At 40.1% G+C, this 12977-nt stretch overlaps 1 protein-coding gene across 1 annotated transcript in view; it reads left to right on the top strand.

Annotated features, from left to right (window-relative positions):
• Window positions 1-12977, top strand: part of LOC130887669 (zinc finger protein 208-like) — a 53615-nt gene that overhangs the window by 26366 nt on the left and 14272 nt on the right. Inside the window, 3 exon segments of the mRNA XM_057790212.1 lie at window positions 5434-5560; window positions 6577-6672; window positions 7474-8749. Of these exon segments, the coding sequence (XP_057646195.1) occupies window positions 5434-5560; window positions 6577-6672; window positions 7474-8749 (1499 nt within the window).

Raw genomic sequence — 12977 nt, 5'->3', positions numbered from 1 at the left:
TGCCCTATCAAAAAGCCAAGGCAGTTTCTTTATTAACCAATAAAAGTCACAAATAGACAGATGACCCTCCTCCATCATAATCTACTTATGGGGGCCTTTGTTTAATGTCTCTTTCTCTTTATTTAACATATCCTTCAATAAAAATAATAATTAGAATCTCCTCTTTGTATTTTTTCAGGAGCAATTTTTAATCCCAAACAAGGCAAAATTTTCTTTACTTTTTGAGACATTGCAAAGTATATAGATTTTGATCAGCTAATAAAATGTTATCCATATAAAGTTAAACTATAGAATCAGGAACTGCTTATGCATCATTTCTCATTGCTGACTTATAAAATATTTGAACAGGGTGGGTCTCTTTAATATTTCCTGTGGGAGACCATTTCATTGATATCTCTTAACAGGATACGAATTATTACAAGTAGGCATGATGAAGGCAATTTTTTCTATGTGTTTTTCTTGTAAAGGTACAGTAGAAAAAAACTCCTTCACATCAAAAACTCTAATAGCCATCCTTTAGGTAAAAACCCTTCTTTTCCTGTGGATTCTCCTCTGTGGTTTGGTGTTCCCCCTGATGCTACATGTTGCAATTGACTTTTTTTTTCTTTGATTTCTTCATCTGGCAGAGAAACAACAACAAACCAGAAGCGATCAAAACTCCCTGATGGTAACCCTGCAACAGCAGAATGTGTTCTCCATATTCCAGCCCCACAAGATGTTGTTTGCCTCTGTTGTGTCTGAATTTAGTGTTCTGCTCTAAAACCAACGTCCTGCAGACTTCTTGAACCTGCCCATCACTCACTCAGCTACCTCCTATTCTTCTCTCTCTCTCTCTCTCTCTCTCTCTCTCTCTCTCTCTCTCTCTCTCTCTCTCTCTCTCTCTCTCTCTCTCTCTCTGCTTTTATACCACCACCTCCTGGAATACACATGCATTTCTTAAATTGCCAAGAACTGCTTTGAACTCAACCACCACTGTACTCATAAGAGGCAGACACCAGGTGGCCACCAGACCTCTGTTCATATTTCATTTCAAAGGCTTAGCAGTGACTTTCCCATGTGAATTTCTTATGATTATCTCAAATTAAAAAGTCAAAATGAATGTTTTACTCTGGAGTAAGTTTCTAAAATAAGCAAATCTGTGTGTGAAATCACTGTAAAGTGACAAAAAAAAAACTAGTAAATGTAATAAATATTGCTGAGAGGTCTCCATTCACTGAAGATTTTAAGAGCAGCCTGACCACCAGCCAGTCTCCCTCCAGCGGCAGCAAGTGGTTGTGGCCATTCTTTCCCAAGGTCACATGAAACCAGCCCCTACCGGAGCTCTATTACGCGGACTTATGGGAAATGTAGTTTCAATCATTGTGATGTCACAATCATGGATCGCAATTTCGCCTTCTGATTTCCTGCGCACATTCCACCCTCCGCGCTTCCCTCTCCAATTTGGACTCAAGTGTTTTACTACCCTGCTGGGGTTGCATCTCTGAGCGCAGGTTGGTTCGGGGTGCAGGGCAGCCCAGCAGGTCTGAGCGGTAGTGCAGAGGGAGCCGGTAGGTCCATGGTGAAAGGAGTGGTTAGAGGGCCGTGGGAAGAAGGAAGAAGCTCACTTTGGATTTGCTGTTCCTACCTAGGCTGCGCCATCCAGGCAGGATGTAGGTCCCCGCCTGAGAGAGGGCGATGGGGTCGGTGCTGAGTCTCCGGCTGCTCCAGTCCTCCCGAGATCTCGCTCCCGGACAGGGCGGGTCGGCTGTCGGCCCCCGAGGCTGTGCCGGGAGCTCACTTTCCAGCTCGCCCCTGGAAGCCTACTGCCACCAGCGGACTCACTATGAATGACTGTAGTCAGGATTTTCAGCAGTCCAGAGAAGAAAGTGGAGTTTCTGATCCTTACTGTGTAGTATATTTGGTTATAATGAGAGACCTAGGAAGGACGTGCGTAGTGTTATTTGACAAAGCCAAGTTCCAGATACGACACGACGGTTATTTTACTGGAGCTCCCAAACCTTTGTGCTGTGTTCTGTAGCTGACTAGTCAGGGAGAGGCGCTATCCATGCCCCTAGTGAATTTTATCACAGATCTCTGCAAAACTGAACGCAGAGAAGGTTCAGTACATAGACAAAGTTTCAGATATCAAGCTAACGTCTCTTTATTACTAGTTGTGCACTAGAACTGGAATCAAATAATGCCTTTATACTGTAGAAAATGATTCCTTTTTTATAGGGTAGGTGTTTGTGCGCCCCCTTTAATCTCCTCCCTTGCCAGAGTCTGATCACTTATAAGTCTTTAATATTTAGGACAATTTCAATTTGGAGCTCAGGAATTCCTTCCTATTAGATAACAGGATACATAGAAGTTGTGAGAAATATAGAAAATTCTGAAGTTTTTCAAGTAAATATTAAATGATGCAGCTGATATTGTAAATGATAAAAATATATGAACAATCTCAATGCATAACTGTTCCGTGGAGGAAAAACTAGCTGGCAGGCGTTCGTTTTTACTGCATTCTGAAGCTTGTTTGATGGAACAGATTCTCAGGCTGTACCAAAAATAACTAGAGTTGAAAATCTGAAGAAATTTTAACTTCTAAACTTGTAATTTCTGTTCAACATTTTTGACCTCTAAGGAAATTTAGAGAACATGCCATTATCTTTGATTTCTAAAGCATAATATTGCCCAGAGGGAATACTTTTAAATTTTTTATGAATTTGTTTTACTCCTTATTAGTTTTTTCATTTCTATCTCAAATCTGATTGCTTTGTTATTTTAAATTTTTGTGCCAGGAAAGAACATCAGTATTAGCAAGACTGCGGTGGTGCACACATTTAATCATAGCACTTGAGAGGCAGAGGTAAGTAGGTCTCTGAGTTCATGGCCAGTCTGGTCCACAAGAGCTAGTTCCTGGACATGCTCCAAAGCTACGGAGAAACCCTGTCTCAAAAATCCAAAATAAATAGGCTTAAAAAATAAATAAGTAAATAAAAAGGAATGGATTTTATTCATTTATTTTGTTAATGTTGCTGTTAAGTGGATCAATCTACAGTTTTCTTTCAACATCAGAGATCTGAGGAGAAGTTAGAGCAGGAAGTATAATCCAGATGGGCTCTGTGTCAATTAATAAATGTTTTAAATGTCATATTCAATGGATCTCTACGGATTTTGAGGACCATCTATTAAGTATGCCTGAATTTAAACAAACTTTCTTTGTATTTACTTCTCTATTTGAAAACATGTATGGAAGACTAAAACTTGTTCTCATAAATGAATTACATTTTTGCTAAGTTTAACTACATAGTTCTGAGCACATGGAAGAATTGAATCATCTCTAAGGTGACTGACCATTAACTTGTGTGTTTTAATTATCACAATTTATAATAAGTTAGTAGTTTCTATAAGATGAGGATTTTACAGTTTTATCCCTGTTAAGCTTGAACCTTAAAATTTTGAAGTCAAGATCCCTTAGCATTGAAATAAAACTTTAAAATGCAGTTCTAGTTCATAAAGACAAAAATGCTAGTCATATTTCTTTAATTTGGTTTCTGCTAGTCTGAGTAGACCTTAGAATTTAGGCCTCACTCATAAAACATATCTTATTTTTTTTTTACTTTAAAATTTTAGAAGTGTAGTGTTAACAAAGAAATAAGTGGTTAAACTTATACTTACCAAAGACATAAATTGTTAGACACACATCTCTCAGTCAGCTTTTTGTCAACTTGAATAATCATGATAATCTTAGGAATTTAATGGTATATAAATCCATTCTAATCTAAAATACATTAGAGACCTGCTGTTGACAGTTTGGTTATAAAATTACAATAAAACCTAAAGGGGACAGTTGTACTAGTCAGTTTTATAGGTGCGCGTAGTTGGTTTTATACATAATGGTCATCTCAATCTGAATGATGGTGAAGTCATATGGTGTGTGTTCTTCAATTTTTCTAAAGATGACTTCTGAACACATGGTTGTTTTCATCCTGATGAGGTCATCAGTCCAGATGGAAGCAAACCACGTTGCTACTATTTAAAAACTTTTTTTTGCAGTGTTTTGTTATAGTCCTATATTCCAGAACAAGAGTTGAATCATATGTGTAGTATACTGTAGTAAATGAAAATTTCTTATTTTGTTTCCTTGGTCTCCCATTCCCATTGTTTACACAAATGATTGACAAGAGTTTTTCTCTCCTCCCCCATGGGGTCTCGTTATTTTAGTTCCTATGATAATAAAGTGGCAGAGGTATTGCGTTGAATATTTCATTCTTTGGCTCTGATCAAATATCTCACTAAGTGTAATAAACACTGTCACAGGATATTGAAAATAACCTGTATTTATCCCACGCTTTCATTAACGGTCATGAACCATTTAAATGAGTTCTTTTGTCAGTTTGCCCGAATTTCATGCTCAGGAAGCCAAACCTCAGCCCAGAATTGCTGGATCAGATCTGCACCCTCTTTGTCTATATCGTTTGTGGTTGTTCCTATGGGCTGAGCAGTACCTTCTCCATCTCCATAGCTCTGTAATGATAGAAATCTATGTTCTGTTTGCTGTATCGTGATACTAGCACGGGACACAATGCTTATTTTATTGTGGGGCCCAGGTCTACCCTTGTTCCTGGGGTTCATCTTGAGGACAGTTTCTGGTCAGCCCGCTAAAACATTCTGTTTGTCCCTGTGCTCCCTCTTCCCCGCCTGGTGATTTGCTGTAGGGCATTGTTGACTCTATCTTTGGTGTAGTAATTTCCCACCTGCCTGGGCGGAAATCCTTGTGTAGCAGCGCGGTACAGAAGGTTGAATAAACGGCATTCAGCTGACCTCCTTTTGAATGACCCAGGTCTCTTGTGTGTCCTTTCAATCTTCAGGCCCTTGCCCAACTCGCATACATTGGCACGCGAACTGTACCGAGGGGGTAACACAGAATCGGGTGTTACATTTTATCTCAAGATTTTTATTATTTATTTATTCATGTTGTGTGCATGGTTTTAATGCTAGTGTCTTTGTATAAGGCTTTGTCTGATCCTATGGAACTAGAGTTAGAGACAGTTGTGAGCAGCCATGAGAATCCTGCCTCCTGAGAATCCACCCCAGGTCATTTGGAAGAGCAGTCAGTGCTTTTTACTAATAAACCATCTCTCCAGCCTGAACGGTACTCTTCTAGAGATACACTCACACTTGATTTTATGGTTCTCATGACTAAAATATCCCTTGGAGTTTCTAGGATCTTCTGTCATTCAGTGTCCTTAAGGATGAATCCTGTTAACATTACAATACTACATCAGACTTGTTTACGGATATTTTTTACCTATATCAGAAGGACTTCCAGCTCTCTTCTCACTCTTGGTGACCTTTAGATTTATATCCAGAATACATATGCCTCCTGTTGTTTGTGCTTTTATTGTTGTTTTAATAAGTATAATACATAGTATTTATTCATTTTCTTCATTTCAGGAAATGGTGTCATTCAGTGACGTGGCCATTGATTTCTCTGCAGAGGAGTGTGAATTGCTGGACCCTGATCAGTGGACTTTGTACAGGGATGTGATGTTGGAGAATTTCAGCAACCTTGTGTTCCTGGGTGGGTTGTACTATTTTTAAATTGTTGTTGCCTTTTAGGTCATGACTCTCCTAATCAGGAATTTCAGCTCCAGCACTATCAGCAGTGCTTGTGCCACAGGAGCTGCAGCCTGACGGAATTCTGTTCCCTCATGCACCGCCTCTTTCAAAGCTATGAAGGGAACTTGTATAAATCTCTGTCCTCCTGGAGAACTCAAGACTCAGAGGCTGAGGTGGACTTCCTCTCCGCAGAAGGAAAATATAGCAAATAGCTCACCTCCTCTCCTTGCTGTGTCTATGAGAAAGCTCTCAATCTTCTCCACACCCGGACTTAAAAGCCCTTCTCCACCTGGCTCCTTCCTACCTCTTCCAGTCAGCTCGTTGCTGACGCAGTTTCCTGAGCACAGGGGAATTTTATTTAGTCAAACAAATGTAACCTATCTTTCCATCGTTAATCACATGTTCCAGGGGATGAACAAAATCAACACACATTGAAGTGATATTCTACCACATGGGTGAGGGAAATTTCCATGGTGAACTCTTAATTAACTGTCAGCATCAAACTTGATTTCTTTCTACAGTATCTCAAGGGTGCTTGTGCTTCCAACAATGAAATTTATGGGGCAAATTTTAGGGAAATTAAGGAGAGTAGCCCTAAACCTTACAATGATTTTATTTCTTCTCATGTTCATAACACCTTCCCTTTGTTTTCAGAGATATCCTTTATATTGGGGGTAATGTTATAAAGTAAGGGGCATGAGTGGGAAGCATACATGTTAATAAAAATACCACACGCTTTGATTTTAATATTTTTCCTTGTAACTGGGGAGCATGAACATCAGTACCTGCACATCCTCATTTCCTCCTATGCATTCTGATGGCCACGTCAGGAAATTCATGAAGAACGAATTCTCTATAATCCTCTATAATCATTGACTGTGTCCTCTCCTTCCATGTATAGATATATACAGTCCTAGACAGGACATGTCATTCCCAGGAGAACACACTAATAATGGTGTTCTCTTTTCGCATAAACAGGTCTTGCCTCCTCTAAGCCACACCTGATCACGTTTTTGGAGCAAGGACAAGGACCTTCAGACATGAAGAGACAACCAGCAGCTGGCATGGAAACAGGTATGTAGGAAAGAGTGGACAGAGGCCAGGGTGAGAGATTTGCAGAAAAGGAGGCTTTATCAGCAACATTAACTCACAGTGTTCTGATGGACATACGGTTTAAAGGATCTCCTTTTGTAGTTTACTGTGAGAAGAGGATGTTCCTGGAGCTTTGATTCTGTTATGCTTTGTCTTTCTACCATTAAATCAGCTTCTGTTTACAGTAACTGACTAAGCTCTGTAATTTCTACATAAACACTATGTATTTTTTATAATTTGGTCAGTAGATCCTCATTCATGAGATGTGCATAAATCCTCCTGTCTTCAATCCTTTAAGTATATTATTTAATATTGAAATGCACAATTTTCTACTTATTCAGGCAAATTTTCATACATTTGAAAACTAAGCATTTAGGATGTATATGAACTATTAAATTATGTGTCTTCCAACTTGGACTGCATTTATACTTTGTGTTCATCTGGACATAAAACTTCTATGTGTGTTTAAGTGTCTCATTTAAACTAGCATCATAGTTTGTTTTCTTAATGGTTGATGCTATGCCTTCCCTACATGTTTGACATTGATTCATACTCATTTGTTTCTATGTTCTATGTTGTCCTGTCTTTGTCTTTCACTTTAGTTATGTAATTTCAAGCTATCATGGTGGTTTTAATTAGGATGCACTGAATACATCTTTAGAATATTGCATGTAACGTTATTAATGTTGAAAAATACAGGTCTGAGCCAATGTTTCTGTTTTTAAAAATAAACATAGAGAATTTTGCTCAGGTTTCATTCATTTCTCAACTTTTACTCACCAGGAAACAAACACTCTACTGACAAAGAATGTGGCAAAGCACCTCTTTGGAACTCACTACCTATTAGGCACCAGAAAATTAATTTTAAAAAGAAGCCATATAAGTGTGAAGAATGTGGGAAGGCCTTTCATGCTCCATCATTACTTTCAAAACACAAAATTGTTCATACAGGAGAGAAACCCTACAAGTGTGAAGTATGCGGGAATGCCTTCTATTTTCCATTACGACTTTATCTACACATGAGAATTCATAGAACAGAAAAACCCTTCAAGTGTGAAGCATGTGGCAAGGCCTTCAATTATCCATCACAACTTTCTCTACACAGTAAGATTCATACAGGAGAGAAACCCTACCAGTGTGAGGTATGTGGCAAGGCCTTCCATTTTCCATCAAAACTTTCTCTACACAGTAAAATCCATACAAGAGTGAAACCCTACCAGTGTGAGGTATGTGGAAAGGACTTCAATCGTCAATCACGGTTTTCTAAACACAAAAGGATTCATGCAGGAGAGAAACCCTATGGGTGTGAAGTATGTGGCAAGGGCTTCAGTCGTCAATCACGACTTTCTGAACACAAAAGGATTCATACAGGAGAGAAACCCTACTATTGTGAAGTGTGTGGCAATGCCTTCCATGCGCTATCATTACTTTCTAAACACAGAATGGTTCATACAGGAGAGAAGCCCTACCAGTGTGATGTATGTGACAAAGCCTTCATAAATCCATCATCACTATCTGTACACAAGAGGGTTCATACTAGCCAGAGACTCTACCTGTGTGAAGTATGTGGCAAGGCCTTCCATGTTCAATCACAACTTTCTGAACACAGGAGAATTCATACAGGTGAGAATCCCTACAAGTGTGAAGTGTGTGGCAAGGCCTTCAATCGTTCATCACGACTATCTCTACACAAGAAGATTCATTCAGGAGAGAAACCTTATAAATGTGAACTATGTGGCAAAGGCTACAATACTCCATCAGGAATTTCTCTGCACAAGAAGATTCATACTGGACAGAAACCCTGCAAATGTGAAGTATGTACCAAGGCCTTCTATTTCCCATCACAACTTTCTGCACACATGAGAATTCATACTGGTGAGAATCCCCACAAGTGTGAGGTATGTGGCAAGGCCTTCGATCGCCCATCACGACTTTCTCTACATAAGAAGATTCATTCAGGAGAAAAACCCTTCAAGTGTAAAGTATGTGGCAAATCCTACAGCAGTCGATCCGGACTTTATTCACACAAGAGTATTCATTCAGGAGAGATACCCTTCAAGTGTGAACTATGTGGCAAATCCTACAGGAGTCCATCAGGACTTTATTCACACAAGAGGACTCATACAGGAGAGAAACCCTAGAAATTGGAAGTATGTGTCAAGATTTTGTGCTGCACCTTAAAGTACATGAGAGAATTTATACAGGCAAGAAACCACACAAAGATGTGGCAAGGCTTCTATGTTCCATCATGACTTTCTGCATACAAGAGCATTCATACAGGAAAGAAACGCTACAACTGAGAAGTATGTGGCAAAGCCTTCCATTTATCATCATTACTTTCAAAATGCAAGAGCTCTTTCATATTTGAGAGAAACCCTACAAGTGTTAAATATGTGGCAATGTCTTTAAAACTTCATGGATTCTTTCTCATTTTTAATAATTCATTCTGGAAAAAAACCCTACTGTGAAAAATGTGAAAAGGCCTTGTGTAAAAAGTCATATTTAACTCAGCACAAATTATCTCACACTTGGGAGAAAACCACAAGTGCAAGGAATGTGGAAAAGACTTTAGAACTTAAACACACATTCTTAACACCAGGCTTTTCATATTAGAGAGGAACATTAGGAGTGTGGAGAATGGCAAGGTCCTCGAGCCTTCTGGTCTTAAACAACATCAAAGAATTGATTTGTGAGAGAAACCCTGTGAAGAATGAGCAAAAATTTTTTGTACTTACTAAGAAGTCATGAACCACCTGATCATTCATACTGGAGAGAAATGTCATTATTGTCATCAATTTTGAAAACACTTTTTATGAGCGTTCTAGTGTTTTTCAAGACAAAGTATTTCAAACTTCAGTGAAATAATACAAATGCCAAAATGTTCATAAAATGTTTTCTTATTTCTTAAAACTCTATAAGATATAATATATCTAGATAAAAATCCTTCAATTAGGTGGGATATCCTAATGCTAACTGGAAAATCCAGGAAACAGAGATAGAAAGAGAATGTAGGTAGAGTCAAGGCAAAGCCTTGTGACTGCCAAAAGAGAAAGATGTCAGAATATTGCCAGTTAATCACAGCCTCGTGGTGATACATAGATTAATAGGAATTGAATAATTTAAGATGTAAGAGCTATCTAGGATTATGAGCTGTTGGCCAAACATGCTGTAATTAGTGTAGTTTCTGTGTGATTATTCCTGTCTGTGTGTCCGGGAAGTAAAAGCACAGTCTCTGTTTTCATACCTAACTCAGGATGAAATAACTCACACTGGAGAAAAGCCTTACAAAGATCTAGAATGGCAAACCTCTCAACTGTACCTGAAACCTTAAGGAACATCAAAGAATTCATTCTGGAGAGAAACCCTACAAGTGTAAAGGAATGTGGCAAAGACTTTAGAGTTTACACATGACATTCCCAACAGCAGACTGTTCATATTGGAGAGGAAGAGTATGACTGTGGAGAATGGCAAGGTCTTTCACCAGTTTCCTGGATTTAAACAACATCTAACAATTCTTGTCAGAGAAGTCCCGTGAATTGTGCACTGTGGCATTTTTATACTTGTAAAGAAATTCTGAAACACTTGATAATTCATACTGGAGAGAAATGGCACTAATGTTGTAAATTTTAAAAACCCTTTCATAAGCTTTTAGCACTTCTCAAGACATAATGCAGATTTCAAAATATTCATAAATTGTTTATGCTTCTTCAGACCCTAAAAGATATCAAAAATATTCTAGATCAAAACCATACCAATAGTGTGAATGTGATAATGCCTTTGGAATCATTCAGACCTTACCCAAGATGAAAGAATCCATAGTACAAGGAAGGTATATGCTTGTGAAAAATACAGTGATATATGTTATCATTCAACCAACATTTGACCTCTTTAGTATCTATTCTAGATGGACACAACACAGCAGTGAATGGTGAACCAGTGCCTTTAAGGACTCCTCATAGCTTCAACCAGTGATCCTCAACCTTCCTAACGTTGACACCCTTTAATACAATTGTATCCCAACCTTACAATTGTTTTCTTTTGGTTTTGGAGCCTGTCCTGGAACTAGCTCTTGTAGACCAGGCTGATCTCGAACTCACAGAGATCCGCCTGCCTCTGCCTCCCGAGTGCTGGGATTAAAGGTGTGCGCCACCACCGCCCGGCTCTGTTTGATACTGTTAAGAATCAGAGTGTAAATATCTTTGTATCTGATGGTTTTAGGTGACCCTTCTGAGAAGATGTTTTGACCCCCAAATAGGTATTACCCACAGGTTAAGGACTGCTGTCATAAACAAAGAAAAGTGTTCATACTAAGTAACAACCATAGAATTTGAGGAATCGAGAAAAGACTTTATCATTCACTCTAATATTTTCCTCCACATAAAACTGATATTTCCGGGTTCTAGTGGCCCTGCATGTGCATAGAAGCCCTCAGGCAGAAGTGCCTAATGCCCCCCGGGGATGTTAAAGGGCTCCTGCATGACCCATGTGTAGGTAGATCCACGTATGACACAGGTAAGCCTTTGCACACATGCGTGAGCCCCGTCATCTGCATATGACAGCCACATCAACCCCCTGTGCACATGCGCTAGACAGCTTTTAAAAGATGGATGCGCCATCTTCCTCTCTCTCTGCACACTGACTTCCCCAGGCCTGTGTACGCCCCCCTCTAATAAACTCCTAAGCGGATTTCTTGCGTGGTTCCAGGTAATTTCATTGGTACTGTAAAAAAAGCTATTACCCTAGGCAAAAACTAATTCAGGCCTTTGCTGTTCCTTCTATAGAAAAAAGGTTTTGTCATTCCTAGGACTAGCTAGCCATTATCCAGGCCCGAGCTCTTCATCTCCCAGATTTAACTGATCCTTTTTCCCTCTATGTAACAGAGAAGGAGAGATATGTCCTTGGGGTGCTAGGACATCAGCTGAGACCTCCCTTTGCACCTGTAGCATACCTGTCAAAGGAGCTGGACCTCAGTACTCAAGGCTGGGCACCCTGCATACGTGCTTTAGTGGCCACTGGGCTTCTGATTCGTGAGTCAAAGAAACTAACCTTTGGGTCACACACCACTGTCTTCTCCCACCATAATCTTTCCCATCTGTTCACTTACAAAGGTTTACAAACCTTACCCCCTTCCTGAGTTCTTTCCTCAAGGTGGAGGCAAAGGCACGCTCTGCCCATGCCACTAATCAGCAGGCTGAATTAATAGCCCTTATCCCTACCTTCTAGTTAGCAAAGGGACAATCTTTAAATGTTTACCCAGGCTCCAAATATGCCTTTCATATCCTCTGGTCAACACGGCTATCTGGAAGGAGTGTGGGCTTTTTATGACAAAAAGAGGATCCATAACTAACTCAGGTTACATTATGGACTTGTTAAAAGTCTCCCATCTCCCTAAAGCTCCATTATTTCCAAGGGAAATAACCAGGCTGACCAAGGAGCTAGTGTAGTGGTAAAAGTAAAATACTGCAGATCCCGGAGTGGCAACGGTGGGCAGTGGGCCATGAGACCACACTGCAGGTCCCCTGAAGTGGCAGCAGACAGTGTGCAGCTGGTCCTGAGAGCTACCACTCCCAGGCAGGGATGGCATAGTTCCCTGAGTAGCTACAGTCGGCCACAAGTCCCAGGCAGGGAACCACATGTTGGGTAAAAGACCTCAATAGGGCAGCCATTCCCATGAGGAGAGACAAACAGATGGGCATGCTACAAGATCATGCCACAAGTCTCTGAAGGCAGCTAGTCCCAGGTAGAGAGCCACGTGGTGGGCGAGAAAGAGAGACATGGATAGGCATGCCATGCAGAGTGATATTATATATTTATTTAGTGGGTTATAGAGGGAAAGGTGGAGAAGAGCAGAGAGAAAGTCAGAGAAGGGGAGAAGGGAGAGACAGAAGCTGCCTCTTTGAGGGGGAGACAGAAAAGGAAAGGACTCAAGCTGAAAGCTGAAGATCAGCTTGCCTCAGCAGATGGGGGAGGGAGGGAGTGTGGGTTGTCTCTTAAAGGGACAGAGCAGACCATTATATTCCCATCTCTATTTTATAATAAAAAAAGCTGAAGGTTAGGCACAACAGGTTAAAGGAATTGGGGCAGCCGGGCCGTGGTGGCGCACACCTTTAATCCCAGCACTCGGAAGGCAGAGGCAGGTGGATCTCTGTGAATTCGAGGCCAGCCTGGTCTACAAGAGCTAGTTCCAGGACAGGAACCAAAACGCTATGGAGAAACCCTGTCTCAAAAATAAAAAATAAAAATAAAAATAAATAAATAAATAAATAAATAAAGGAATTGGGGCAGCA

The sequence above is a fragment of the Chionomys nivalis genome, chromosome 15 (assembly GCF_950005125.1).
Source record: "Chionomys nivalis chromosome 15, mChiNiv1.1, whole genome shotgun sequence".
Classification (NCBI taxonomy): domain Eukaryota; kingdom Metazoa; phylum Chordata; class Mammalia; order Rodentia; family Cricetidae; genus Chionomys; species Chionomys nivalis.
The sequence above is the reverse complement of the archived record's forward strand: the minus strand, read 5'-3'. Positions and strand labels throughout refer to the sequence as shown.